General features: G+C 38.3%; 2 protein-coding genes across 2 annotated transcripts; both read left to right on the top strand.

Moving 5' to 3' along the window:
* Positions 1 to 4238: 4238 nt before the first annotated feature.
* Positions 4239 to 12495, top strand: LOC145659508 (choline transporter-like protein 4). Its single transcript, XM_081722337.1, has 21 exons — positions 4239 to 4248; positions 5292 to 5340; positions 5583 to 5656; positions 5774 to 5852; positions 6346 to 6445; positions 6744 to 6903; positions 7346 to 7457; positions 7551 to 7634; positions 8492 to 8604; positions 8864 to 8986; positions 9149 to 9248; positions 9551 to 9643; positions 9847 to 9949; positions 10228 to 10487; positions 10643 to 10737; positions 10824 to 10927; positions 11195 to 11268; positions 11527 to 11597; positions 11713 to 11807; positions 12062 to 12146; positions 12410 to 12495. Exons 1-21 carry the CDS (start codon positions 4239 to 4241, stop codon positions 12493 to 12495), a joined length of 2070 nt encoding a protein of 689 aa, XP_081578463.1.
* Positions 12496 to 16872: 4377 nt separating this feature from the next.
* LOC118241453 (choline transporter-like protein 4) lies at positions 16873 to 25087 on the top strand. Its single transcript, XM_081722334.1, has 22 exons — positions 16873 to 16882; positions 17922 to 17970; positions 18213 to 18286; positions 18404 to 18482; positions 18976 to 19075; positions 19374 to 19436; positions 19724 to 19784; positions 19976 to 20087; positions 20181 to 20264; positions 21094 to 21206; positions 21466 to 21588; positions 21751 to 21850; positions 22153 to 22245; positions 22449 to 22551; positions 22830 to 23089; positions 23245 to 23339; positions 23426 to 23529; positions 23797 to 23870; positions 24129 to 24199; positions 24315 to 24409; positions 24642 to 24726; positions 24972 to 25087. The coding sequence occupies exons 1-22, from the start codon at positions 16873 to 16875 to the stop codon at positions 25055 to 25057; spliced, it is 2034 nt and encodes a 677-aa protein (XP_081578460.1). The 3' UTR covers positions 25058 to 25087.
* The last annotated feature ends 447 nt before the right edge of the window (positions 25088 to 25534 follow it).

The raw sequence follows: 25534 nt of genomic DNA, 5'->3' as shown, positions 1-25534 counted from the left end.
ACTGATTTGGTTTTGACCAAACAGCAGACACACACTGGATGTTCTCGGAAACACTGAGTAGGAGTACGCTTGTGCCTAAATTTGGGGTATATGAGAAGTTTTAGTTCTTTGCTAACTCCTGATTATGCATAAAAGATCACATTCCATGGTATGCTACGATATTATTTTTTTATTTCTGCGTATAATAGAGAGTATACAAACTAGTAAGAATGACTGAGCTAAATGCAAATGTTCTTACTTTATTAACTGAATACTATTTTATATATGAAATATGTGAACGTTTACAACATATAGAATACATTTATGATGTGATACAACAGTTGATAAAAAAACAATAAGAATATAAAATCCCAGAAATCTATTTTCCTTTCTTTTTTCACACGTATGAAGTCATAAGCTCATCCACATGGCCCGTTATGACCAATACATGCACCATTCTGAACAGGCTTAGAGTAATTTTGATTTTCACACAATGCAATTTTTACAGAAGACAATGCCTTGAAAAAATGTCCAGTTCAAATGGTTTATACAGACTGGTTCTCAGCACTAAAAATATACAGTACATCATTCATTAATTTCACTTTAAACCAATATATTTCATTTCTAGTTGGATTTTCTCTCATAAGGATTAATACCAATCAATTAAGACAGGTTTTCAATTAAAGACAAAGGTATAGTTGCCAGTAATAACTGGAACTTTAGAAGGGATCTAGCTCATTTGTATCAGTGTAAAATATTTAACACAAAGATTTAGGACAGCTGGTGGTGTGCATCTATTTGTTAACATATACACTAGTACATCCACTAAAGCCTACCATAATGATATCAACACCAAATGCAACAGAGCCATTTTGTTTCCAATGCTGAAAATGTTAAATGAGAGTAAAACCAACAGAAAAATAGTTTTTGGCCTAGGCCAAACAAACGAGACATTACAATGGCCAGCCCACCTTTAAAAGATTCATAGTAGAAATGTAAATATATGTTTAATTTATTAATGTAACATAAAACAGCAATGAGAAAAATGCAAAAATACTATGGTGAAGGACATTGTGACAAAACACCTTGTGAATGCTAATATTACAATCCTGTTTGGACAAGTTTGATCCTCAGTCTCTACCAGTGGTTAATTGTATCTTCTTATTAAAAAAAAGGAACCTTGTGGTCTGTAATTGATAGTCATTATATATATAAAACAATTTCAATGCTGCAAAAAAAAACAAATTGTCAGCAATATCAATGGTTATTTTAAATGACAATAAGGTACAAACTGAATTATAAGAACAAAGCCATATATTCATCTGTTTTGAAAGAATTAAAATAGTAAATATCACTGTGGCTAGTTATACTGTGCACTAAGATATAGTTAGCTTCAGCTTGTGAATTGTATTTATAACTTGGATATGGATGTGAACTTTAATTTCCAGCATGTAACACAATTTTAAAATTTTACCCAGCATAAAGGTGTTTCCCTTCTGATCAGTTCACCTAAAATGAACAGAATCCAAAATAGAGAGCCACGTTTAAGAACCTTGATGTAAATTTCAGATGTAAACAAGGTGTAGCACTAAATAACAAGAGCCGGTTGGTTGTTCCCTTGAACCACTGAAACTGAATTGGGGAATGCTAGGGCTCTGTTCCAGTTTGAAGACCTTTCCAGTGATACTTCATCAATATTTACAAGAAAAAATGTGCTAAAATGTGCTACCTAACCAACTATTGTGCTTTTCTAGATTCTCCATTTACTATCTGGATCACACCACACCTCATTTCAACATCTCTTCACCAGACTTACACACAGAGGTATTCTGCAGAGGTCAGTGAAAGGAACTGGGTTTTGGATTTCTCTGGCCATAACTGACACCAAAACAAAATTAAATACAGATTATGGACAACATACATAAAATGCCACAGTACACAGTATGATTTTGGTCCCACAGTAACTGCCTTTGGTCACTGATGTTCAAAATATCATTGAAAATCAAAGCAGTGTATATTTGGCAACACTGTAAAGCATTTGAGTAGGACTTTGTGTAGACATCTTCGAATTCTTGAGATGAAGTTCCAACGTAGTTGCTTTCTACATTATTTTTTTTTCTTTCAATGAAACATGTCTTTAACTGAAACATGTCAAAAAAATAATAATAATAATTAAAAAATCTAAACGTATAAAAGAATCAGGGCAGTTAGTTTTGAATTTGCTGTGTCCAAATGTTAGTTTGGCTACAAGGGACTTCACATGAGATTCAATTAAGCAAACAGTATACAAGATTTCTGGTCCTAATACATACTGACAGTATGTGACAGCAGGTAAGAGGCACATTTTGGCACTTCAGATTTGGCATTCTAATTTTTTTGCTTGTCCAATGGATTTTTAGATAATGAATATGTCAGGCACTTGTTGGGTCTGGACAGTACTGAGCATTTGTCTTTTATATTTGATGTTTTTAATGAAGAGTCGTTCAAGTGATTTGGCTAAATATTTGCGGTCGTCCCAGATGGAAGCAAACGAGACGGGTACGAAAGTGGCACTGTGTAAGCGTGTGCTGTTCACACATTGGACTTGGAACTGTCCTTGGATTGGCTGTGCTCTGCAGCCACCTCTGGAAGTGTGGGGGCGGAGCTTAGGACGGGGCTCCGGAAGGAAAAATGTTGGACAGGCAGCTGCACCTCTTCTAGCAAGTCATTGGGCTTCATCCTGTACAGGCAGCACAAAGACTGTCAATGAGACACTGACTACGACTTACTGCTGATGGCTGAAAAAGTCGATAGAATACTTCTACCAGGGTAAAGTTACCATAGGCGAGATCTTAAAGCATGTCACAAAAATAAGAATGCCTCCTTTGTTGTCATAGGTTTAAAGGCCAAGCACCACCTAATAGACCTCCCTAAAGAGTTCACATTATCTTAGATACTACAATAAATGCACATGTAAATTAAAACTAAAATAACATGTTCACTGAAGTAAATTGAAGGAAAAACCCCAAAAATGTCGCTCTGGAAATTCCAGAAAGTTGACGAGTGATGTCACTGGTTGTCATCAGACAGTGTGCTAACAGATATGAAGCTGCAATATGCACATTACCAGTAACCAGTGTAACTGGAACCAAGAAACTGATATATGCTGTTGCAGTAGTCATGCTTGAGACAGTGGACAAGATAGAGAAAACTGTAGTGGTGATAGAAACATCTAAAGGAAGCAATATGAGAAATTGCAAAAATACCAGGGACTGAAAGAAGAGAGAATGTGGAGGGTTAGCATCAAGGTTGTCCCAGTGGTGATAGGGGAACCTGGGGCAGTGACTCCTAAGCTCGAGGAGTAGCTTCAACAGATCTCAAGAATGACATTGTCAATCTCAGTCCACAAGAGTGCAAACCTGGGAGCAGCAAAGCTAAAACTTCCAGACCTCTGGTAGAAGGCCCGATTGCCGAGCATGAAAGGGCCACAGATGTGAGACAGATACACACATGCATACACACAAACACACACTCTCTCTTTGTCTTTCTCTACAAATATACTAGAGCTGAGGAAGTAAAATTTGTGTAGTGCATGTGCCTTATCTTCAGTCAAAGGCTAAAATAACCTCTCATCTGTTGGAATGAAAGAAGAAATTTAAGTTAATTTCAGAAAGCATTACTTTCTTTGTTGTCATGCTTAAAAACAAACCTTTGACAATAATTATATATATATATATATATATATATATATATATATATATATATATATATATATATATATGTGTGTGTGTGTGTGTGTGTGTGTGTGTGTGTGTGTGTGATTTGTTTTCCCACTGTACTTTACTGTATTATTTTTACTGTGCTAAGTGTATCAGAAATCAATTTCATTAATTTTTCACAGAAGCAGTATATATAGTAGCTATCTTAATCCACTGTTGTTTCGTTAGCAACATTGTAAAATCATATAAATTTAGCCATCGATATCTTTTATTTTTGTATTCTTCTTCATCAAAGGGATCAAACCCTCAGGCTCTAAAGCTCCGTTACCTTCGCCGCTATTTTCCAAAACTGCTGCAACTTCAGCAGCTGTAAACTTGTTTTACAACATTTTTGGAAATGTATCCGACGTGAAGGGAACGCCGTAATGATTTCATGATTGTTTATTGTTTAGTTTCACACAGATTGACACACAAATTCATCAATAACACACGTAGAAATGGATCAGCTCTGAGTGACAGACGAACAGACGAATCACACGGCGATCGTCCTGTGATTCGACGATGAATGACGGTAAAATGTACTAAAAGTGTTACTCGATTGGGGGCGGGAGAGTCTTCTTTTAAGCGCAGACTGACTGCAGACTTTTATTTATCTCAAATAAACAATCAATCAGGGTCCATGTCCTTCCTGATAAAAATTGGAGTTGGGAGCATTCATTTATTCTGGCATACATTACAGACTTTAAAGTTTTTTTCAGAATTGTCAAAAAATTATTTGTCAGTCGCATAGACGTAGTTTTGGGAGGGGACGGGGTGCGTGTCATTTAGCCTCAGGTTATATCTTGGTGACAAGCCTAAGGTTACATTATTATGTAAAGATTATTTTATTATTTGTTTAGCTTTTTTTAGTACGTTAAAAGCACAGTAACATTGGACAGTTTAAGCGTATAGGCCTAAATATCCGACGCATGACATAGCAAGCAGAGTGTGAGCATCGCACAGCATGGAAGGCAGGTGCTCGCGACCAAGATGCCTTTGTTGATGAGCTGAGAATGAGAACGTGCTGTGACTTCACACGTCACAATGTGTCCATAACCTGGAATGTGTGCGTCATAAGAACAGAGTATCATATGTAAGAATATTTTTTACTGTAACATTACACATTGCGGACTCTGTGTGATCGAAAGTGCAAGGAGGAAGAGTACGATGGTCAGGAAACCGCATTATAATGGTGAGGTGTTTTTTTTTTGTTTGTTTGTTTGTTTTTTCAGATATATCCATCCATATGCCAAAGATTTTATGAGAATCCCATACGCCATATGCAATGGTTAACAAATAAACATTGTACAAAACTATCATGTACATTTCATGTTAAAATTATAATAGCTCTTACATACTTGCTAGGTCTATTTCATATTAAAAACATTCATGTAGTGTACGATCTGTAACTATGTATCAGATCAAAAGCATATGTGTACAGAAGGTGTCATAAAAATATGTAACTGTATATAAAATGTGTTAGACAAAATATAGAGTACCAGTCAAAAGTTCAGACACACCTGACTGAATGTATGTTTTTCATAGGTTTAAACTCATTATATTCTATGTTCTCAGGGGAACCTTTCCCATATGAGCCTTTTTTCAGGGGACCAGTTAGCAAGAGGTGAGTCCTTAAATCTCTCAATGTTCCTCCCATTTACTCCTTCATATCAGTTGACTTTAGTAAACTATTTAAAGCACACACATCATGGATCACAGAATGTCTGTTATTAGCTCTATACAAGAAATATATGAAGGCCATAGATCTACTAAAACTTATTTGAAAGTCATTTGACTTAGCTAAATAACTTTATTACATAATTGAAATGATACAAGTGTGTAGCAATACTTCTTGTTTTTCTTCAGGAGTTGTACAGACATTATCTGCTGTATGGCTTTTGTGGCTGCCATTGTCAGCTATATGCTTATTGGCATCCTGGGTAAGAAACATTTCCAACTACACTTTCATGGAAAAATGATTATTCTGGGCTTATAAGAAAGGTCTTTTACACATGTATGGCTTGTGAGATATCCTTCTAACAGAGGTTCTAACACAGCTTTGTTGTATGGAGACCCTCGTCATGTCCTGTTGCCCCGGAATTCCACTGGGATGTTCTGTGGATCTGGAGTCAATTTGTAAGTCCCTCACATACTGGATTAGTATTTATGTCTTCACAGGAATACCAAAACAGCACACTCAGTATGTAAGGAACACTGTCAATATTCTCTCAAATGAGTAGAACTAGCATTACAGTGGAGCTGTGCAGGTTCAAATCATGTGGATACATTAAAGAGCAACAGTGCAAGATGGGTTAGATTTTAGGTTAAATATTTTCATGATTGGCAATTCACAGCAACAAGTGGACCCAATCAAATCACACATGTTTAATGATTGCCTCTAAAACAAAGGGTCCAAACTCAGGTCTAGGAGTGTCACAACACTACGGAGTTTATTGTTTACCCCAATCAAACTCACCCTAGAAGAAAGAACATTTAGGGGAGTAATGGTGTGACTACACCACTGAAGCCTGATACACATGCTCAAAAAACTGAATAAAAATTGTTTCTTTAATTGGCTAATATTCATGTGTCAAGCTGCATTTGTTTCCAGCATCCTCTTGTGTTTCAGTGACAAACCAAATGTCCTCTACTTTGACGTTCTGAAGTGTGCCAGAGCAACCACAGAAATGGATGCCACTCTAGAGGGTCTCCAGTGTCCAACCACTCAAGTGAGATTTCCACAAAGATTTCCTGTTGAAATTGTACAGAGGCTGAACACGTTTGAATGTAGCCTATTAGAAATCTGCACATGAGACTCATTTATTACAAAACAGTTTATTATGTAGTATGTGAATGCAAGTTTGTAAGTCTGGGGGCTTGGGTATCTTTTTGTTGCTTGGCTTAGGAGCCTTTTTCTGTATCATGCAATGAACAATGAAGTGTAGATATAAATATGAAAAGCAACACTGTGTTTAGCTGCTCAAATAAGATCTCCTTCACTCTGTGTGTTTGTGCATTGGCTTGCAGGTCTGTGTTAAAAAATGCCCTTCGGAGTTCTGGAAGTTGCCCCCAGAGGCGTATGCCCCAGATGCCCTACCTAAAGACTTCTTTCAGCAGCAGTATTGTGATCCTAGACTTGACCTTGCCCAAACCACAATGGTAAAACCTCACACTGCAAATGAGCAATGTAACCAACTTTATCGCTGGCAAATAAATCCTCACCACCCCCTTGACAGAACAGAATCTGTCATATCAGAAGTCTTTGCAATATGCAACCCTTTGTTCCAAGTAGATGGAATTAATTCATTGGTTAAGCCAATCACACATACATAGGATTCAGTATGTTAATGAGATTTTCACATGCATTTCTACTACAGAGTGTTCAAGACATCCTCAATCAAGAGCTTTGTCCGTATTTCTACACCCCAAGTAAACCAGGTACAGACAGCAGGATTACCTTTACAACTACCTGTCTATTTGTCCATCCTGTTTTGTAACAGTTTGACTATGCTATGCACTAAAACATAACCAAACCACCAGGACTGTGCATTTACCGCCATCATAAGTCAGTAGGTTTCATTTTTACAGTCATATTATTTTTCTGTTTCTCTGTGTCTCTCTCCCCTCAGCACTAGGGAAATGCCTGCCTAGCTTTGAACTACAGGACGTTCCTCCAGACTTCTCTCTCCCTGGATTCGCTTCCGTAGATGAAACAGTCAAGCACATAAAGAGTGCTATGGAGTAATCCTTCACACACACTCACACACACATATGCATGGATGGTTGGTGTTGATCTATAAGCTGCTTTTGCTGACCAGTATTTTTTGCTTGCAGCTCTCTTGTTTCAGGATTCAACTTTAAGTCAGTGGGGTTACGGATTTTTGAGGATTTTGCTACATCATGGTATTGGATATTAATGTAAGTTAGTTTTATACAAGATTGTATTACACCCAGACATTGTATAGTGTGTGTGTGTGTGTGTGTGTCTCTGTGTGTGTGTGTGTGTGTGTGTGTGTGTGTGTGTGTGTGTGTGTGTGTGTGTGTGTGTGTGTGTGTGTGTGTGTGTATATATATATATATACAGAAAGATTTCAGTTGATTTTCCTTCATCAATCTGCATAGAATACAATACTATATGCAATACAATACTACATATAATACTGGCCAGCGAGATCTAGGGAGACTGTTTGTGGTTTCAAACTTCTTCTATTGGAGAATGATGGAAGCTACTGTGATCTTGGGCAGTTTCCAAGCTGCAGAATATTTCTTGTAACCTTCCCCTGATCTGTGTCTTGACACAATTCTTGACACAATTCTCTGAACTTCATGACTTGGCTTTCACTCAGACACTATGAACTGTGAGTCCATAAACAGACAGATTTCTGCCTTCCCTGATTATGTTCAGTCAATTCAGTGAAGCACAGGTGAACCCTAATGAAGTTTAAAAAAAATTACAGGGACCATTGATAGAAGTAGGATTCAACAGAGCTCAATAAAAAGTGTCTTAACAACAGACCTCAATATGTATGTTAATGCAGTATTTCAGACTTTTATTTTAAATAAATGTACAAAACATTATAAAAACCAATGTTTGTTTTCTTGTTGAGGAGTATTTTATCTAGATTGATGAGGAAAAATAGTTAAATCAATTTTAAGATGAGTAATACACAACAAATTTGAAACTTTCTGTATGCATTTTAAGTAAATATTTTTTTTTTTTCTCTCTCTCTCTCTCTCTCTCTCTCTCTCTCTCTCTCTCTCTCTCTCTCTCTCAGAGGTCTGGTGGTTGCTATGGTTGTTAGCCTCATGTTCCTCCTGCTTATGAGATATCTGATGTTCGTGCTACTGTTGGCTCTCATCGTGGGAGTGCTCGTAGCTGCAGCGTATGGTAAGCCTGTACAATACATGTTTTAACATACCTGCCATTAGCGACCAGCTCACTGGGTAATAATTAAGCCCTTCATGAATGGTCTCCTGCTGCACTGAAACAAGGAAAATACCAAATTACTGTGGATGGTTCTATGACTGGCACTGATTTGCTACCCTATAGTGTATGAACTCTGCATGGGACCCTTAATTTTAAAGACAAATTGCAGGGGGTTAGATTAGTGAATGAGGATGTAAGCTGTCTACTCTGTCTTTCTCAGGTATCTACTACTGTTACCGGGAATATAACCACTACAGACACTCCAAACTCACCCTCGGTGACATTACTTATAATTCAGAATTCTCTGTCTACCTTCAAGTGAAAGAGACGTGGCTGTTCTTCTGTAAGGGCTATCAGATTTTCTCACAAGACATGTATTGACAGTATATAAAGTAGAAACAAACATGTTGTAAAGAAAGGAATTTTTCTAAGAATGGATGCATGGCTTTGGTTTATACTGTTGCTGTATGTGAATGATTTTTGTGTGTTTGTGTTTATGTGGCAGTGGTGAGCCTGTGTCTTTTGGAATTCGTAATTTTACTCTTCCTGACACATCGGGGGAGGAGAATATCTGTTGCATTGGCACTGATCAAAGAGTCCAACAGGTAGAGCTTTTTAGGCCTTCAGACACATAGGCGGTAGTAAATATATCCATTGCCAGCATTTCTTTAAACAAATGTCAGCCATCTGCTATGTCCTTCTTGTTTTTGTTGTTGTTGCTGTTGTTTATAAACAGAAAATCACCTTGGATACAAGAAACCCATTAACATTTTTCTTCAAATCAGTGCAGTCTCGGCATTCCTACATTATTACTCATATAAAGCCACTTCGCGGGGGCAGCCTGTATAAAGGCTCTCTTGTGCTCTTAAGGCTACATGAGGCCTTTTGTGCTCTGTGCTGTGTGTAGGGCGGTGAGTTGTGTGACGACCACACTGGCTTACCCCTTGGTGACGTTCCTGCTGGTGGTGATAAGCATGGCCTACTGGGGAATCACTAGCCTGTATCCTCTGCCACTTCCTCTTCTCACCTACCTTCACTTCCTGCTAACAAAGCAAGGCAGTAACTGTATATCTGTCCTCGCCACTGAATTAGTGCTGTAGCTTGGATTGTATTGGTAGTTTGTTGTTGAAAATGTGCTTGTGTCAGTATTTTGTGTGTAGAGTGTGTGTGTTAGGCTGTGTCCTTGACCATTACTGCCCTCAGGTATTTGGCCACATCAGGTGCTCCTGTATACCATGTCGCTGCTCTCAACTCCTCCATAGCCAACTGTAGTTCTATCACAGGCTCAGAGATTTGCATTCCCAAGGTCAGTCGCCTACATACACCCACACACTATAAACCCAAACTGTAATATTGTTCCCTTTCAAATATATAGTATAACATTCACATTTTGCTATTTGCAGCTTCATACAGACATAATATGGTGAATGTATATGATATTCATATGATATTCATACTTCACAATGACTTATTTTAGATGCATTCAGATTACTGACATGTTCCAATAGCCTGGTAATGATTCATTTCACATCTCTTTCCTTTTATTTATACTGTTGTTGTTGTCTTCTTCTTGTTTCTTTTCAGGAATTCAGTGCTTCTCTCCATCCTGATTGTCCATCTGTGCGCTGTGTGTTTTTTAAATACGATGACACGGACTTGTTCTCAAGGATCGCACCCTACCTGCAGATCTATAATTTGCTGGCTTTCCTCTGGTGCGTGAACTTCATCATCGCCCTGGGCCAGTGTACACTAGCCGGTACCTTCGCATCCTTCTACTGGGCCTTCAGTAAACCAGCAGACATTCCCCCGTACCCTCTCTTACAAGCCTTCATCCGGACACTAGGGTACATAGCACTCGTGTTTCATCCCTGCTCCGCTCCGATTGCTTTGATATCAGCCACACCCGAAAGTACATTCCCTTGGTTTGGTGACTACTAACCTAGTACAGAGTCCTAACTGCTCCCCACCTCTAAAGTCTACTAAACTGCTTTTTTTCAAGGTGTCATGTCGGCTCTTTAGCATTGGGTGCTGTCATCCTTACCATATTCCAGGTCCCTCGGATGTTACTGGAATATCTTGACCATAGGTTCAGAGGTAACAATATATATAAAACCTTCATGACCTTAGTCCTGCTTTCTCCTGTCTGTAACTGTAATGTGACACAATTGTCTACTCCACAGACTGCCGGAATTTCTGTTGTCAGTTTGTGATGATGTCCCTCAAATGCTGCTTTTGGTTCCTGGATAAATTCCTCAAGTTCTTCCACAGAAACACCTATATCATGGTGTGTCTCATATCCAGCTGCACACAAAAAAATGATCGATGCTGAAATAACTGTTTTTATGTGTCTTCAGTGATCGGTTGTCTAGCGTTAGTATGAGTATTAGATAAAAACTAAATGAAAAACTGTATGGTGTATATTAGTATGATATGGTTTTTTTTTCACTTTGTGGTAATAGCATCAAAGTATGTAATTGTGTCCATATGACTAGTGAAATTTACTGAGTGTACAATCTGACTCAACATGCTGTTTGTGGTTGATAATATACAGATTGCTATACATGGAAACAATTTCCATGTGTCTGGCAAGAATGCTTATATGCTCTTGAGGAGAAATATTAACCGGTAAGTCCTCAGACAGAGGAGATGTTTCGTACATATTATTGAACGTATGGGGTTGTGTGTGAATGTGAATGATTTAATGTTGCTGTTGTGGAACAAATTACTTCCATTTCCTTGTTTTGAAGGCAAAAATATTAACTGGAGGAATTTATCAGTACATACTCATGTGAAAATAATTTGTATACATATTTTTAATATGAGTACCAATTGTTCTAGCTCAAGTTTAGCACGCTGTCCTTGACCATGTCCCTCTGTCCACAGGGTGGTGGTGTTGGACTGTGTTACAGACACACTGCTGTTTTCCGGCAAGGTGCTGGTGGTCGGATTAGTGGGTGAGAAATACAGTGTGAAGTCATGTGTATGTTACCCATACTACACTTCATCACATTTAAAAGGTACAACACACTTTGAAAGGTAACTCTGGGGGTTTTCTACATTCCCTGTAAGGTCTGCTGGCTTTCTTCTTCTTCTCTGGGAGAATCAGGCTGCCAGATGACAATTTCCAGATTCAGCTGCTGCATTACTACTGGTTGCCCGTTATCGTATGTATTGCCTCCACTGTCGGATAACCTCAGAACAAACTCAAGTGCTGACACTTGCTTCTGTGTGAGATCAAAACATCAGCATATTCAGTACACTGAATAAATGGTTCTTTCTTTAGATACCAAAGGGTTTAATGACAGCAATTGTAAAGTCACTTTGTAAATAACCAGGATTTACACATTTATTCTGTAGAGCAGTGCCTGTTATAGTACTGACGGCCCAGCGTGTAAATCTACTACTGCTGTTTTTTTAGACGGTGATGGCGGGAGCTTACTTGGTCGCTCAGGGCTTCTTCAGTGTGTACAGCATGTGTGTGGACACCCTTTTTCTCTGCTTCTGTAAGCTACACGCACACACACACACACACACACACACACACACACACACACACACACACACACACACACACCTACTCATTCCACCAGTTCATGACACTGGGCACACACAGTTGAAAGCTTGCATGGTCCAGTCCCTTTACTTCAGAGAGAGTAGAATTATAAAAAACATTATTAGCTCACATTTCAGTCTTAAGCTACTATATATTCCAATCAACAGGACTACATTGTTTTCACTTCCACTGTAATGTTTTTGTCTCCTCTAGTGGAGGATCTGGAGCGTAATGAGGGCACCATGCTGAGACCATACTACATGTCCGGGTCTCTGTGGCGAATCCTCAATAAGTCCTAAAGAGCCTTAAAAAAAGACAGCTTTCGACCACATCCTTTTCCATACTTTTCATAAATAAACCAAACAAGCATTTATGTTAGTCTTTTTTTGTTTGTTACTGTAAAACTGCTCAGCATTCTGATCGCTACTGTAATGTTCAGAAGACAGCTGACGGGGCCTCTTTCAGGACTGATTTGGTTTTGACCAAACAGCAGACACACACTGGATGTTCTGGCAAACACTGAGTAGGAGTACGCTTGTGCCTAAATTTGGGGTATATGAGAAGTTTTAGTTCTTTGCTAACTCCTGATTATGCATAAAAGATCACATTCCATGGTATGCTACGATATTATTTTTTTATTTCTGAGTATAATAGAGAGTATACAAACTAGTAAGAATGACTGAGCTAAATGCAAATTTTCTTACTTTATTAACTGAATACTATTTTATATATGAAATATGTGAACGTTTACAACATATAGAATACATTTATGATGTGATACAACAGTTGATAAAAAAACAATAAGAATATAAAATCCCAGAAATCTATTTTCCATTCTTTTTTCACACGTATGAAGTCATAAGCTTATCCACATGGCCCGTTATGACCAATACATGCACCATTCTGAACAGGCTTAGAGTAATTTTGATTTTCACACAATGCAATTTTTACAGAAGACAATGCCTTGAAAAAATGTCCAGTTCAAATCATTTATACAGACTGGTTCTCAACACTAAAAATGTACAGTACATCATTCATTACTTTCACTTTAAACCAATATATTTCATTTCTGGTTGGATTTTCTCTCATAAGGATTAATACCAATCAATTAAGACAGGTTTTCAATTAAAGACAAAGGTATAGTTGCCAGTAATAACTGGAACTTTAGAAGGGATCTAGCTCATTTGTATCAGTGTAAAATATTTAACACAAATATTTAGGACAGCTGGTGGTGTGCATCTATTTGTTAACATATACACTAGTACATCCACTAAAGCCTACCATAATGATATCAACACCAAATGCAACAGAGCCATTTTGTTTCCAATGCTGAAAATGTTAAATGAGAGTAAAACCAACAGAAAAATAGTTTTTGGCCTAGGCCAAACAAACGAGACATTACAATGGCCAGCCCACCTTTAAAAGATTCATAGTAGAAATGTAAATATATGTTTAATTTATTAATGTAACATAAAACAGCAATGAGAAAAATGCAAAAATACTATGGTGAAGGACATTGTGACAAAACACCTTGTGAATGCTAATATTACAATCCTGTTTGGACAAGTTTGATCCTCAGTCTCTACCAGTGGTTAATTGTATCTTCTTATTAAAAAAAAGGAACCTTGTGGTCTGTAATTGATAGTCATTATATATATAAAACAATTTCAATGCTGCAAAAAAAAACAAATTGTCAGCAATATCAATGGTTATTTTAAATGACAATAAGGTACAAACTGAATTATAAGAACAAAGCCATATATTCATCTGTTTTGAAAGAATTAAAATAGTAAATATCACTGTGGCTAGTTATACTGTGCACTAAGATATAGTTAGCTTCAGCTTGTGAATTGTATTTATAACTTGGATATGGATGTGAACTTTAATTTCCAGCATGTAACACAATTTTAAAATTTTACCCAGCATAAAGGTGTTTCCCTTCTGATCAGTTCACCTAAAATGAACAGAATCCAAAATAGAGAGCCACGTTTAAGAACCTTGATGTAAATTTCAGATGTAAACAAGGTGTAGCACTAAATAACAAGAGCCGGTTGGTTGTTCCCTTGAACCACTGAAACTGAATTGGGGAATGCTAGGGCTCTGTTCCAGTTTGAAGACCTTTCCAGTGATACTTCATCAATATTTACAAGAAAAAATGTACTAAAATGTGCTACCTAACCAACTATTGTGCTTTTCTAGATTCTGAATTTACTATCTGGATAACACCAAACCTCATTTCAACATCTCTTCACCAGACTTACACACAGAGGTATTCTGCAGAGGTCAGTGAAAGGAACTGGGTTTTGGATTTCTCTGGCCATAACTGACACCAAAACAAAATTAAATACAGATTATGGACAACATACATAAAATGCCACAGTACACAGTATGATTTTGGTCCCACAGTAACTGCCTTTGGTCACTGATGTTCAAAATATCATTGAAAATCAAAGCAGTGTATATTTGGCAACACTGTAAAGCATTTGAGTAGGACTTTGTGTAGACATCTTCGAATTCTTGAGATGAAGTTCCAACGTAGTTGCTTTCTACATTATTTTTTTTTCTTTCAATGAAACATGTCTTTAACTGAAACATGTCAAAAAAATAATAATAATAATTAAAAAATCTAAACGTATAAAAGAATCAGGGCAGTTAGTTTTGAATTTGCTGTGTCCAAATGTTAGTTTGGCTACAAGGGACTTCACATGAGATTCAATTAAGCAAACAGTATACAAGATTTCTGGTCCTAATACATACTGACAGTATGTGACAGCAGGTAAGAGGCACATTTTGGCACTTCAGATTTGGCATTCTAATTTTTTTGCTTGTCCACTGGATTTTTAGATAATGAATATGTCAGGCACTTGTTGGGTCTGGACAGTACTGAGCATTTGTCTTTTATATTTGATGTTTTTAATGAAGAGTCGTTCAAGTGATTTGGCTAAATATTTGCGGTCGTCCCAGATGGAAGCAAACGGGACGGGTACGAAAGTGGCACTGTGTAAGCGTGTGCTGTTCACACATTGGACTTGGAACTGTCCTTGGATTGGCTGTGCTCTGCAGCCACCTCTGGAAGTGTGGGGGCGGAGCTTAGGACGGGGCTCCGGAAGGAAAAATGTTGGACAGGCAGCTGCACCTCTTCTAGCAAGTCATTGGGCTTCATCCTGTACAGGCAGCACAAAGACTGTCAATGAGACACTGACTACGACTTACTGCTGATGGCTGAAAAAGTCGATAGAATACTTCTACCAGGGTAAAGTTACCATAGGCGAGATCTTAAAGCATGTCACAAAAATAAGAATGCCTCCTTTGTTGTCATAGGTTTAAAGGCCAAGCACCACCTAATAGACCTCCCTAAAGAGTTCACATTATCTTAGATACTACAATAAATGCACATGTAAATTAAAACTAAAATAACATGTTCACTGAAGTAAATTGAAGGAAAAACCCCAAAAATGTCGCTCTGGAAATTCCAGAAAGTTGACGAGTGATGTCACTGGTTGTCATCAGACAGTGTGCTAACAGATATGAAGCTGCAATATGCACATTACCAGTAACCAGTGTAACTGGAACCAAGAAACTGATATATGCTGTTGCAGTAGTCATGCTTGAGACAGTGGACAAGATAGAGAAAACTGTAGTGGTGATAGAAACATCTAAAGGAAGCAATATGAGAAATTGCAAAAATACCAGGGACTGAAAGAAGAGAGAATGTGGAGGGTTAGCATCAAGGTTGTCCCAGTGGTGATAGGGGAACCTGGGGCAGTGACTCCTAAGCTCGAGGAGTAGCTTCAACAGATCTCAAGAATGACATTGTCAATCTCAGTCCACAAGAGTGCAAACCTGGGAGCAGCAAAGCTAAAACTTCCAGACCTCTGGTAGAAGGCCCGATTGCCGAGCATGAAAGGGCCACAGATGTGAGACAGATACACACATGCATACACACAAACACACACTCTGTCTTTCTCTACAAATATACTAGAGCTGAGGAAGTAAAATTTGTGTAGTGCATGTGCCTTATCTTCAGTCAAAGGCTAAAATAACCTCTCATCTGTTGGAATGAAAGAAGAAATTTAAGTTAATTTCAGAAAGCATTACTTTCTTTGTTGTCATGCTTAAAAACAAACCTTTGACAATAATTATATATATATATATGTGTGTGTGTGTGTGTGTGTGTGTGTGTGTGTGTGTGTGTGTGTGTGTGTGTGTGTGTGTGATTTGTTTTCCCACTGTACTTTACTGTATTATTTTTACTGTGCTAAGTGTATCAGAAATCAATTTCATTAATTTTTCACAGAAGCAGTATATATAGTAGCTATCTTAATCCACTGTTGTTTCGTTAGCAACATTGTAAAATCATATAAATTTAGCCATCGATATCTTTTATTTTTGTATTCTTCTTCATCAAAGGAATCAAACCCTCAGGCTCTAAAGCTCCGTTACCTTCGCCGCTATTTTCCAAAACTGCTGCAACTTCAGCAGCTGTAAACTTGTTTTACAACATTTTTGGAAATGTATCCGACGTGAAGGGAACGCCGTAATGATTTCATGATTGTTTATTGTTTAGTTTCACACAGATTGACACACAAATTCATCAATAACACACGTAGAAATGGATCAGCTCTGAGTGACAGACGAACAGACGAATCACACGGCGATCGTCCTGTGATTCGACGATGAATGACGGTAAAATGTACTAAAAGTGTTACTCGATTGGGGGCGGGAGAGTCTTCTTTTAAGCGCAGACTGACTGCAGACTTTTATTTATCTCAAATAAACAATCAATCAGGGTCCATGTCCTTCCTGATAAAAATTGGAGTTGGGAGCATTCATTTATTCTGGCATACATTACAGACTTTAAAGTTTTTTTTTCAGAATTGTCAAAAAATTATTTGTCAGTCGCATAGACGTAGTTTTGGGAGGGGACGGGGGACGTGTCATTTAGCCTCAGGTTATATCTTGGTGACAAGCCTAAGGTTACATTATTATGTAAAGATGATTTTATTATTTGTTTAGCTTTTTTTAGTACGTTAAAAGCACAGTAACCTTGGACAGTTTAAGCGTATAGGCCTAAATATCCGACGCATGACATAGCAAGCAGAGTGTGAGCATCGCACAGCATGGAAGGCAGGTGCTCGCGACCAAGATGCCTTTGTTGATGAGCTGAGAATGAGAACGTGCTGTGACACGTCACAATGTGTCCATAACCTGGAATGTGTGCGTCATAAGAACAGAGTATCATATGTAAGAATATTTTTTACTGTAACATTACACATTGAGGACTCTGTGTGATCGAAAGTGCAAGGAGGAAGAGTACGATGGTCAGGAAACCGGATTATAATGGTGAGGTGTTTTTTTTTGTTTGTTTGTTTGTTTTTTCAGATATATCCATCCATATGCCAAAGATTTTATGAGAATCCCATACGCCATATGCAATGGTTAACAAAAAAACATTGCACAAAACTATCATGTACATTTCATGTTAAAATTATAATAGCTCTTACATACTTGCTAGGTCTACTTCATATTAAAAACATTCATGTAGTGTACGATCTGTAACTATGTATCAGATCAAAAGCATATGTGTACAGAAGGTGTCATAAAAATATGTAACTGTATATAAAATGTGTTAGACAAAATATAGAGTACCAGTCAAAAGTTCAGACACACCTGACTGAATGTATGTTTTTCATAGGTTTAAACTCATTATATTCTATGTTCTCAGGGGAACCTTTCCCATATGAGCCTTTTTTCAGGGGACCAGTTAGCAAGAGGTGAGTCCTTAAATCTCTCAATGTTCCTCCCATTTACTCCTTCATATCAGTTGACTTTAGTAAACTATTTAAAGCACACAGATCATGGATCACAGAATGTCTGTTATTAGCTCTATACAAGAAATATATGAAGGCCATAGATCTACTAAGACTTATTTGAAACTCATTTGACTTAGCTAAATAACTTTATTACATAATTGAAATGATACAAGTGTGTAGCAATACTTCTTGTTTTTCTTCAGGAGTTGTACAGACATTATCTGCTGTATGACTTTTGTGGCTGCCATTGTCAGCTATATGCTTATTGGCATCCTGGGTAAGAAACATTTCCAACTACACTTTCATGGAAAAATGATTATTCTGGGCTTATAAGAAAGGTCTTTTACACATGTATGGCTTGTGAGATATCCTTCTAACAGAGGTTCTAACACAGCTTTGTTGTATGGAGACCCTCGTCATGTCCTGTTGCCCCGGAATTCCACTGGGATGTTCTGTGGATCTGGAGTCAATTTGTAAGTCCCTCACATACTGGATTAGTATTTATGTCTTCACAGGAATACCAAAACAGCACACTCAGTATGTAAGGAACACTGTCAATATTCTCTCAAATGAGTAGAACTAGCATTACAGTGGAGCTGTGCAGGTTCAAATCATGTGGATACATTAAAGAGCAACAGTGCAAGATGGGTTAGATTTTAGGTTAAATATTTTCATGATTGGCAATTCACAGCAACAAGTGGACCCAATCAAATCACACATGTTTAATGATTGCCTCTAAAACAAAGGGTCCAAACTCAGGTCTAGGAGTGTCACAACACTACGGAGTTTATTGTTTACCCCAATCAAACTCACCCTAGAAGAAAGAACACTTAGGGGAGTAATGGTGTGACTACACCACTGAAGCCTGATGCACATCCTCAAAAAACTGAATAAAAATAGTTTCTTTAATTGGCTAATATTCATGTGTCAAGCTGCATTTGTTTCCAGCATCCTCTTGTGTTTCAGTGACAAACCAAATGTCCTCTACTTTGACGTTCTGAAGTGTGCCAGAGCAACCACAGAAATGGATGCCACTCTAGAGGGTCTCCAGTGTCCAACCACTCAAGTGAGATTTCCACAAAGATTTCCTGTTGAAATTGTACAGAGGCTGAACACGTTTGAATGTAGCCTATTAGAAATCTGCACATGAGACTCATTTATTACAAAACAGTTTATTATGTAGTATGTGAATGCAAGTTTGTAAGTCTGGGGGCTTGGGTATCTTTTTGTTGCTTGGTTTAGGAGCCTTTTGCTGTATCATGCAATGAACAATGAAGTGTAGATATAAATATGAAAAGCAACACTGTGTTTAGCTGCTCAAATAAGATCTCCTTCACTCTGTGTGTTTGTGCATTGGCTTGCAGGTCTGTGTTAAAAAATGCCCTTTGGAGTTCTGGAAGTTGCCCCCAGAGGCGTATGCCCCAGATGCCCTACCTAAAGACTTCTTTCAGCAGCAGTATTGTGATCCTAGACTTGACCTTGCCCAAACCACATTGGTAAAACCTCACACTGCAAATGAGCAATGTAACCAACTTTATCGCTGGCAAATAAATCCTCACCACCCTCTTGACAGAACAGAATCTGTCATATCAGAAGTCTTTGCAATATGCAACCCTTTGTTCCAAGTAGATGGAATTAATTCATTGGTTAAGCCAATCACACATACATAGGATTCAGTATGTTAATGAGATTTTCACATGCATTTCTACTACAGAGTGTTCAAGACATCCTCAATCAAGAGCTTTGTCCGTATTTCTACACCCCAAGTAAACCAGGTACAGACAGCAGGATTACCTTTACAACTACCTGTCTATTTGTCCATCCTGTTTTGTAACAGTTTGACTATGCTATGCACTAAAACATAACCAAACCACCAGGACTGTGCATTTACCGCCATCATAAGTCAGTAGGTTTCATTTTTACAGTCATATTATTTTTCTGTTTCTCTGTGTCTCTCTCCCCTCAGCACTAGGGAAATGCCTGCCTAGCTTTGAACTACAGGACGTTCCTCCAGACTTCTCTCTCCCTGGATTCGCTTCCGTAGATGAAACAGTCAAGCACATAAAGAGTGCTATGGAGTAATCCTTCACACACACTCACACACACATATGCATGGATGGTTGGTGTTGATCTATAAGCTGCTTTTGCTGACCAGTATTTTTTGCTTGCAGCTCTCTTGTTTCAGGATTCAACTTTAAGTCAGTGGGGTTACGGATTTTTGAGGATTTTGCTACATCATGGTATTGGATATTAATGTAAGTTAGTTTTATACAAGATTGTATTACACCCAGACATTGTATAGTGTGTGTGTGTGTGTGTGTGTGTCTGTGTGTGTGTGTGTGTGTGTGTGTGTGTGTGTGTGTGTGTGTGTGTGTGTGTGTGTATATATATATATATATATACAGAAAGATTTCAGTTGATTTTCCTTCATCAATCTGCATAGAATACAATACTATATGCAATACAATACTACATATAATACTGGCCAGCGAGATCTAGGGAGACTGTTTGTGGTTTCAAACTTCTTCTATTGGAGAATGATGGAAGCTACTGTGATCTTGGGCAGTTTCCAAGCTGCAGAATATTTCTTGTAACCTTCCCCTGATCTGTGTCTTGACACAATTCTTGACACAATTCTCTGAACTTCATGACTTGGCTTTCACTCAGACACTATGAACTGTGAGTCCATAAACAGACAGATTTCTGCCTTCCCTGATTATGTTCAGTCAATTCAGTGAAGCACAGGTGAACCCTAATGAAGTTAAAAAAAAAATTACAGGGACCATTGATAGAAGTAGGATTCAACAGAGCTCAATAAAAACTGTCTTAACAACAGACCTCAATATGTATGTTAATGCAGTATTTCAGACTTTTATTTTAAATAAATGTACAAAACATTATAAAAACCAATGTTTGTTTTCTTGTTGAGGAGTATTTTATCTAGATTGATGAGGAAAAATAGTTAAATCAATTTTAAGATGAGTAATACACAACAAATTTGAAACTTTCTGTATGCATTTTAAGTAAATATTTTTCTCTCTCTCTCTCTCTCTCTCTCTCTCTCTCTCTCTCTCTCTCTCTCAGAGGTCTGGTGGTTGCTATGGTTGTTAGCCTCATGTTCCTCCTGCTTATGAGATATCTGATGTTCGTGCTACTGTTGGCTCTCATCGTGGGAGTGCTCGTAGCTGCAGCGTATGGTAAGCCTGTACAATACATGTTTTAACATACCTGCCATTAGCGACCAGCTCACTGGGTAATAATTAAGCCCTTCATGAATGGTCTCCTGCTGCACTGAAACAAGGAAAATACCAAATTACTGTGGATGGTTCTATGACTGGCACTGATTTGCTGCCCTATAGTGTATGAACTCTGCATGGGACCCTTAATTTTAAAGACAAATTGCAGGGGGTTAGATTAGTGAATGAGGATGTAAGCTGTCTACTCTGTCTTTCTCAGGTATCTACTACTGTTACCGGGAATATAACCACTACAGACACTCCAAACTCACCCTCGGTGACATTACTTATAATTCAGAATTCTCTGTCTACCTTCAAGTGAAAGAGACGTGGCTGTTCTTCTGTAAGGGCTATCAGATTTTCTCACAAGACATGTATTGACAGTATATAAAGTAGAAACAAACATGTTGTAAAGAAAGGAATTTTTCTAAGAATGGACGCATGGCTTTGGTTTATACTGTTGCTGTATGTGAATGATTTTTGTGTGTTTGTGTTTATGTGGCAGTGGTGAGCCTGTGTCTTTTGGAATTCGTAATTTTACTCTTCCTGACACATCGGGGGAGGAGAATATCTGTTGCATTGGCACTGATCAAAGAGTCCAACAGGTAGAGCTTTTTAGGCCTTCAGACACATAGGCGGTAGTAAATATATCCATTGCCAGCATTTCTTTAAACAAATGTCAGCCATCTGCTATGTCCTTCTTGTTTTTGTTGTTGTTGCTGTTGTTTATAAACAGAAAATCACCTTGGATACAAGAAACCCATTAACATTTTTCTTCAAATCAGTGCAGTCTCGGCATTCCTACATTATTACTCATATAAAGCCTCTTCGCGGGGGCAGCCTGTATAAAGGCTCTCTTGTGCTCTTAAGGCTACATGAGGCCTTTTGTGCTCTGTGCTGTGTGTAGGGCGGTGAGTTGTGTGACGACCACACTGGCTTACCCCTTGGTGACGTTCCTGCTGGTGGTGATAAGCATGGCCTACTGGGGAATCACTAGCCTGTATCCTCTGCCACTTCCTCTTCTCACCTACCTTCACTTCCTGCTAACAAAGCAAGGCAGTAACTGTATATCTGTCCTCGCCACTGAATTAGTGCTGTAGCTTGGATTGTATTGGTAGTTTGTTGTTGAAAATGTGCTTGTGTCAGTATTTTGTGTGTAGAGTGTGTGTGTTAGGCTGTGTCCTTGACCATTACTGCCCTCAGGTATTTGGCCACTTCAGGTGCTCCTGTATACCATGTCGCTGCTCTCAACTCCTCCATAGCCAACTGTAGTTCTATCACAGGCTCAGAGATTTGCATTCCCAAGGTCAGTCGCCTACACACACCCACACACGATATATCCAAGCTGTAATATTGTTCCCTTTCAAATATATAGTATAACATTCACATATCGCTATTTGCAGCTTCATACAGACATAATATGGTGAATGTATATGATATTCATATGATATTCATACTTCACAATGACTTATTTTAGACGCATTCAGATTACTGACATGTTCCAATAGCCTGGTAATGATTCATTTCACATCTCTTTCCTTTTATTTATACTGTTGTTGTTGTCTTCTTCTTGTTTCTTTTCAGGAATTCAGTGCTTCTCTCCATCCTGATTGTCCATCTGTGCGCTGTGTGTTTTTTAAATACGATGACACGGACTTGTTCTCAAGGATCGCACCCTACCTGCAGATCTATAATTTGCTGGCTTTCCTCTGGTGCGTGAACTTCATCATCGCCCTGGGCCAGTGTACACTAGCCGGTACCTTCGCATCCTTCTACTGGGCCTTCAGTAAACCAGCAGACATTCCCCCGTACCCTCTCTTACAAGCCTTCATCCGGACACTAGGGTACATAGCACTCGTGTTTCATCCCTGCTCCGCTCCGATTGCTTTGATATCAGCCACACCCGAAAGTACATTCCCTTGGTTTGGTGACTACTAACCTAGTACAGAGTCCTAACTGCTCCCCACCTCTAAAGTCTACTAAACTGCTTTTTTTCAAGGTGTCATGTCGGCTCTTTAGCATTGGGTGCTGTCATCCTTACCATATTCCAGGTCCCTCGGATGTTACTGGAATATCTTGACCATAGGTTCAGAGGTAACAATATATATAAAACCTTCATGACCTTAGTCCTGCTTTCTCCTGTCTGTAACTGTAATGTGACACAATTGTCTACTCCACAGACTGCCGGAATTTCTGTTGTCAGTTTGTGATGATGTCCCTCAAATGCTGCTTTTGGTTCCTGGATAAATTCCTCAAGTTCTTCCACAGAAACACCTATATCATGGTGTGTCTCATATCCAGCTGCACACAAAAAAATGATCGATGCTGAAATAACTGTTTTTATGTGTCTTCAGTGATCGGTTGTCTAGCGTTAGTATGAGTATTAGATAAAAACTAAATGAAAAACTGTATGGTGTATATTAGTATGATATGGGTTTTTTTTCACTTTGTGGTAATAGCATCAAAGTATGTAATTGTGTCCATATGACTAGTGAAATTTACTGAGTGTACAATCTGACTCAACATGCTGTTTGTGGTTGATAATATACAGATTGCTATACATGGAAACAATTTCCATGTGTCTGGCAAGAATGCTTATATGCTCTTGAGGAGAAATATTAACCGGTAAGTCCTCAGACAGAGGAGATGTTTCGTACATATAATTGAACGTATGGGGTTGTGTGTGAATATGAATGATTTAATGTTGCTGTTGTGGAACAAATTACTTCCATTTCCTTGTTTTGAAGGCAAAAATATTAAATGGAGGAATTTATCAGTACAAACTCATGTGAAAATAATTTGTATACATATTTTTAATATGAGTACCAATTGTTCTAGCTCAAGTTTAGCACGCTGTCCTTGACCATGTCCCTCTGTCCACAGGGTGGTGGTGTTGGACTGTGTTACAGACACACTGCTGTTTTCCGGCAAGGTGCTGGTGGTCGGATTAGTGGGTGAGAAATACAGTGTGAAGTCATGTGTATGTTACCCATACTACACTTCATCACATTTAAAAGGTACAACACATTTTAAAAGGTAACTCTGGGGGTTTTCTACATTCCCTGTAAGGTCTGCTGGCTTTCTTCTTCTTCTCTGGGAGAATCAGGCTGCCAGATGACAATTTCCAGATTCAGCTGCTGCATTACTACTGGTTGCCCGTTATCGTATGTATTGCCTCCACTGTCGGATAACCTCAGAACAAACTCAAGTGCTGACACTTGCTTCTGTGTGAGATCAAAACATCAGCATATTCAGTACACTGTATAAATGGGTTTAATGACAGCAACTGTAAAGTCACTTTATAAATAACCAGGATTTACACATTTATTCTGTAGAGCAGTGCCTGTTATAGTACTGACGGCCCAGCGTATATATCTACTACTGCTGTTTTTTTAGACGGTGATGGCAGGAGCTTACTTGATCGCTCAGGGCTTCTTCAGTGTGTACAGCATGTGTGTGGACACCCTTTTTCTCTGCTTCTGTAAGCCACACACACACTCACACACACACACACACACACACACACACACACACACACACTCATTCCACCAGTTCATGACACTGGGCACACAGTTGAAAGCTTGCATGGTCCAGTCCCTTTACTTCAGAGAGAGTAGAATTAAAAAAAACATTATTAGCTCACATTTCAGTCTTAAGCTACTATATATTCCAATCAACAGGACTACATTGTTTTCACTTCCACTGTAATGTTTTTGTCTCCTCTAGTGGAGGATCTGGAGCGTAATGAGGGCACCATGCTGAGACCATACTACATGTCCGGGTCTCTGTGGCGAATCCTCAATAAGTCCTAAAGAGCCTTAAAAAAGACAGCTTTCGACCACATCCTTTTCCATACTTTTCATAAATAAACCAAACAAGCATTTATGTTAGTATTTTTTTCTTTGTTACTGTAAAACTGCTCAGCATTCTGATCGCTGCTGTAATGTTCAGAAGACAGCTGACGGGGCCTCTATCAGGACTGATTTGGTTTTGACCAAACAGCAGACACACACTGGATGTTCTGGCAAACATTGAGTAGGAGTAAGCTTGTGCCTAAATGTGGGGTATATGAGAAGTTTTAGTTCTTTGCCAACTCCTGATTATGCATAAAAGATCACATTCCATGGTATGCTATGATATTATTTTTTTATTTCTGAGTATAATAGAGAGTATACGAACTAGTAAGAATGACTGAGCTAAATGCAAATGTTCTTACTTTATTAACTGAATACTATTTTATATATGAAATATGTGAACGTTTACAACATATAGAATACATTTATGATGTG

The sequence above is a fragment of the Electrophorus electricus genome, chromosome 1 (assembly GCF_041902795.1).
Source record: "Electrophorus electricus isolate QZ-2024a chromosome 1, ASM4190279v1, whole genome shotgun sequence".
Lineage (NCBI taxonomy): Eukaryota > Metazoa > Chordata > Actinopteri > Gymnotiformes > Gymnotidae > Electrophorus > Electrophorus electricus.
The sequence above is the reverse complement of the archived record's forward strand: the minus strand, read 5'-3'. Positions and strand labels throughout refer to the sequence as shown.

Coding starts and splice junctions, on each gene's coding strand:
- LOC145659508 (XM_081722337.1), top strand. Junction 6,446..6,743: donor TCCAGTGTCCAACCACTCAA/GTGAGATTTCCA, acceptor ATTGGCTTGCAG/GTCTGTGTTAAAAAATGCCC. Junction 9,644..9,846: donor TACTGGGGAATCACTAGCCT/GTATCCTCTGCC, acceptor TACTGCCCTCAG/GTATTTGGCCACATCAGGTG.
- LOC118241453 (XM_081722334.1), top strand. Junction 19,785..19,975: donor CTACACCCCAAGTAAACCAG/GTACAGACAGCA, acceptor CTCTCCCCTCAG/CACTAGGGAAATGCCTGCCT. Junction 24,410..24,641: donor ACTACTGGTTGCCCGTTATC/GTATGTATTGCC, acceptor CTGTTTTTTTAG/ACGGTGATGGCAGGAGCTTA.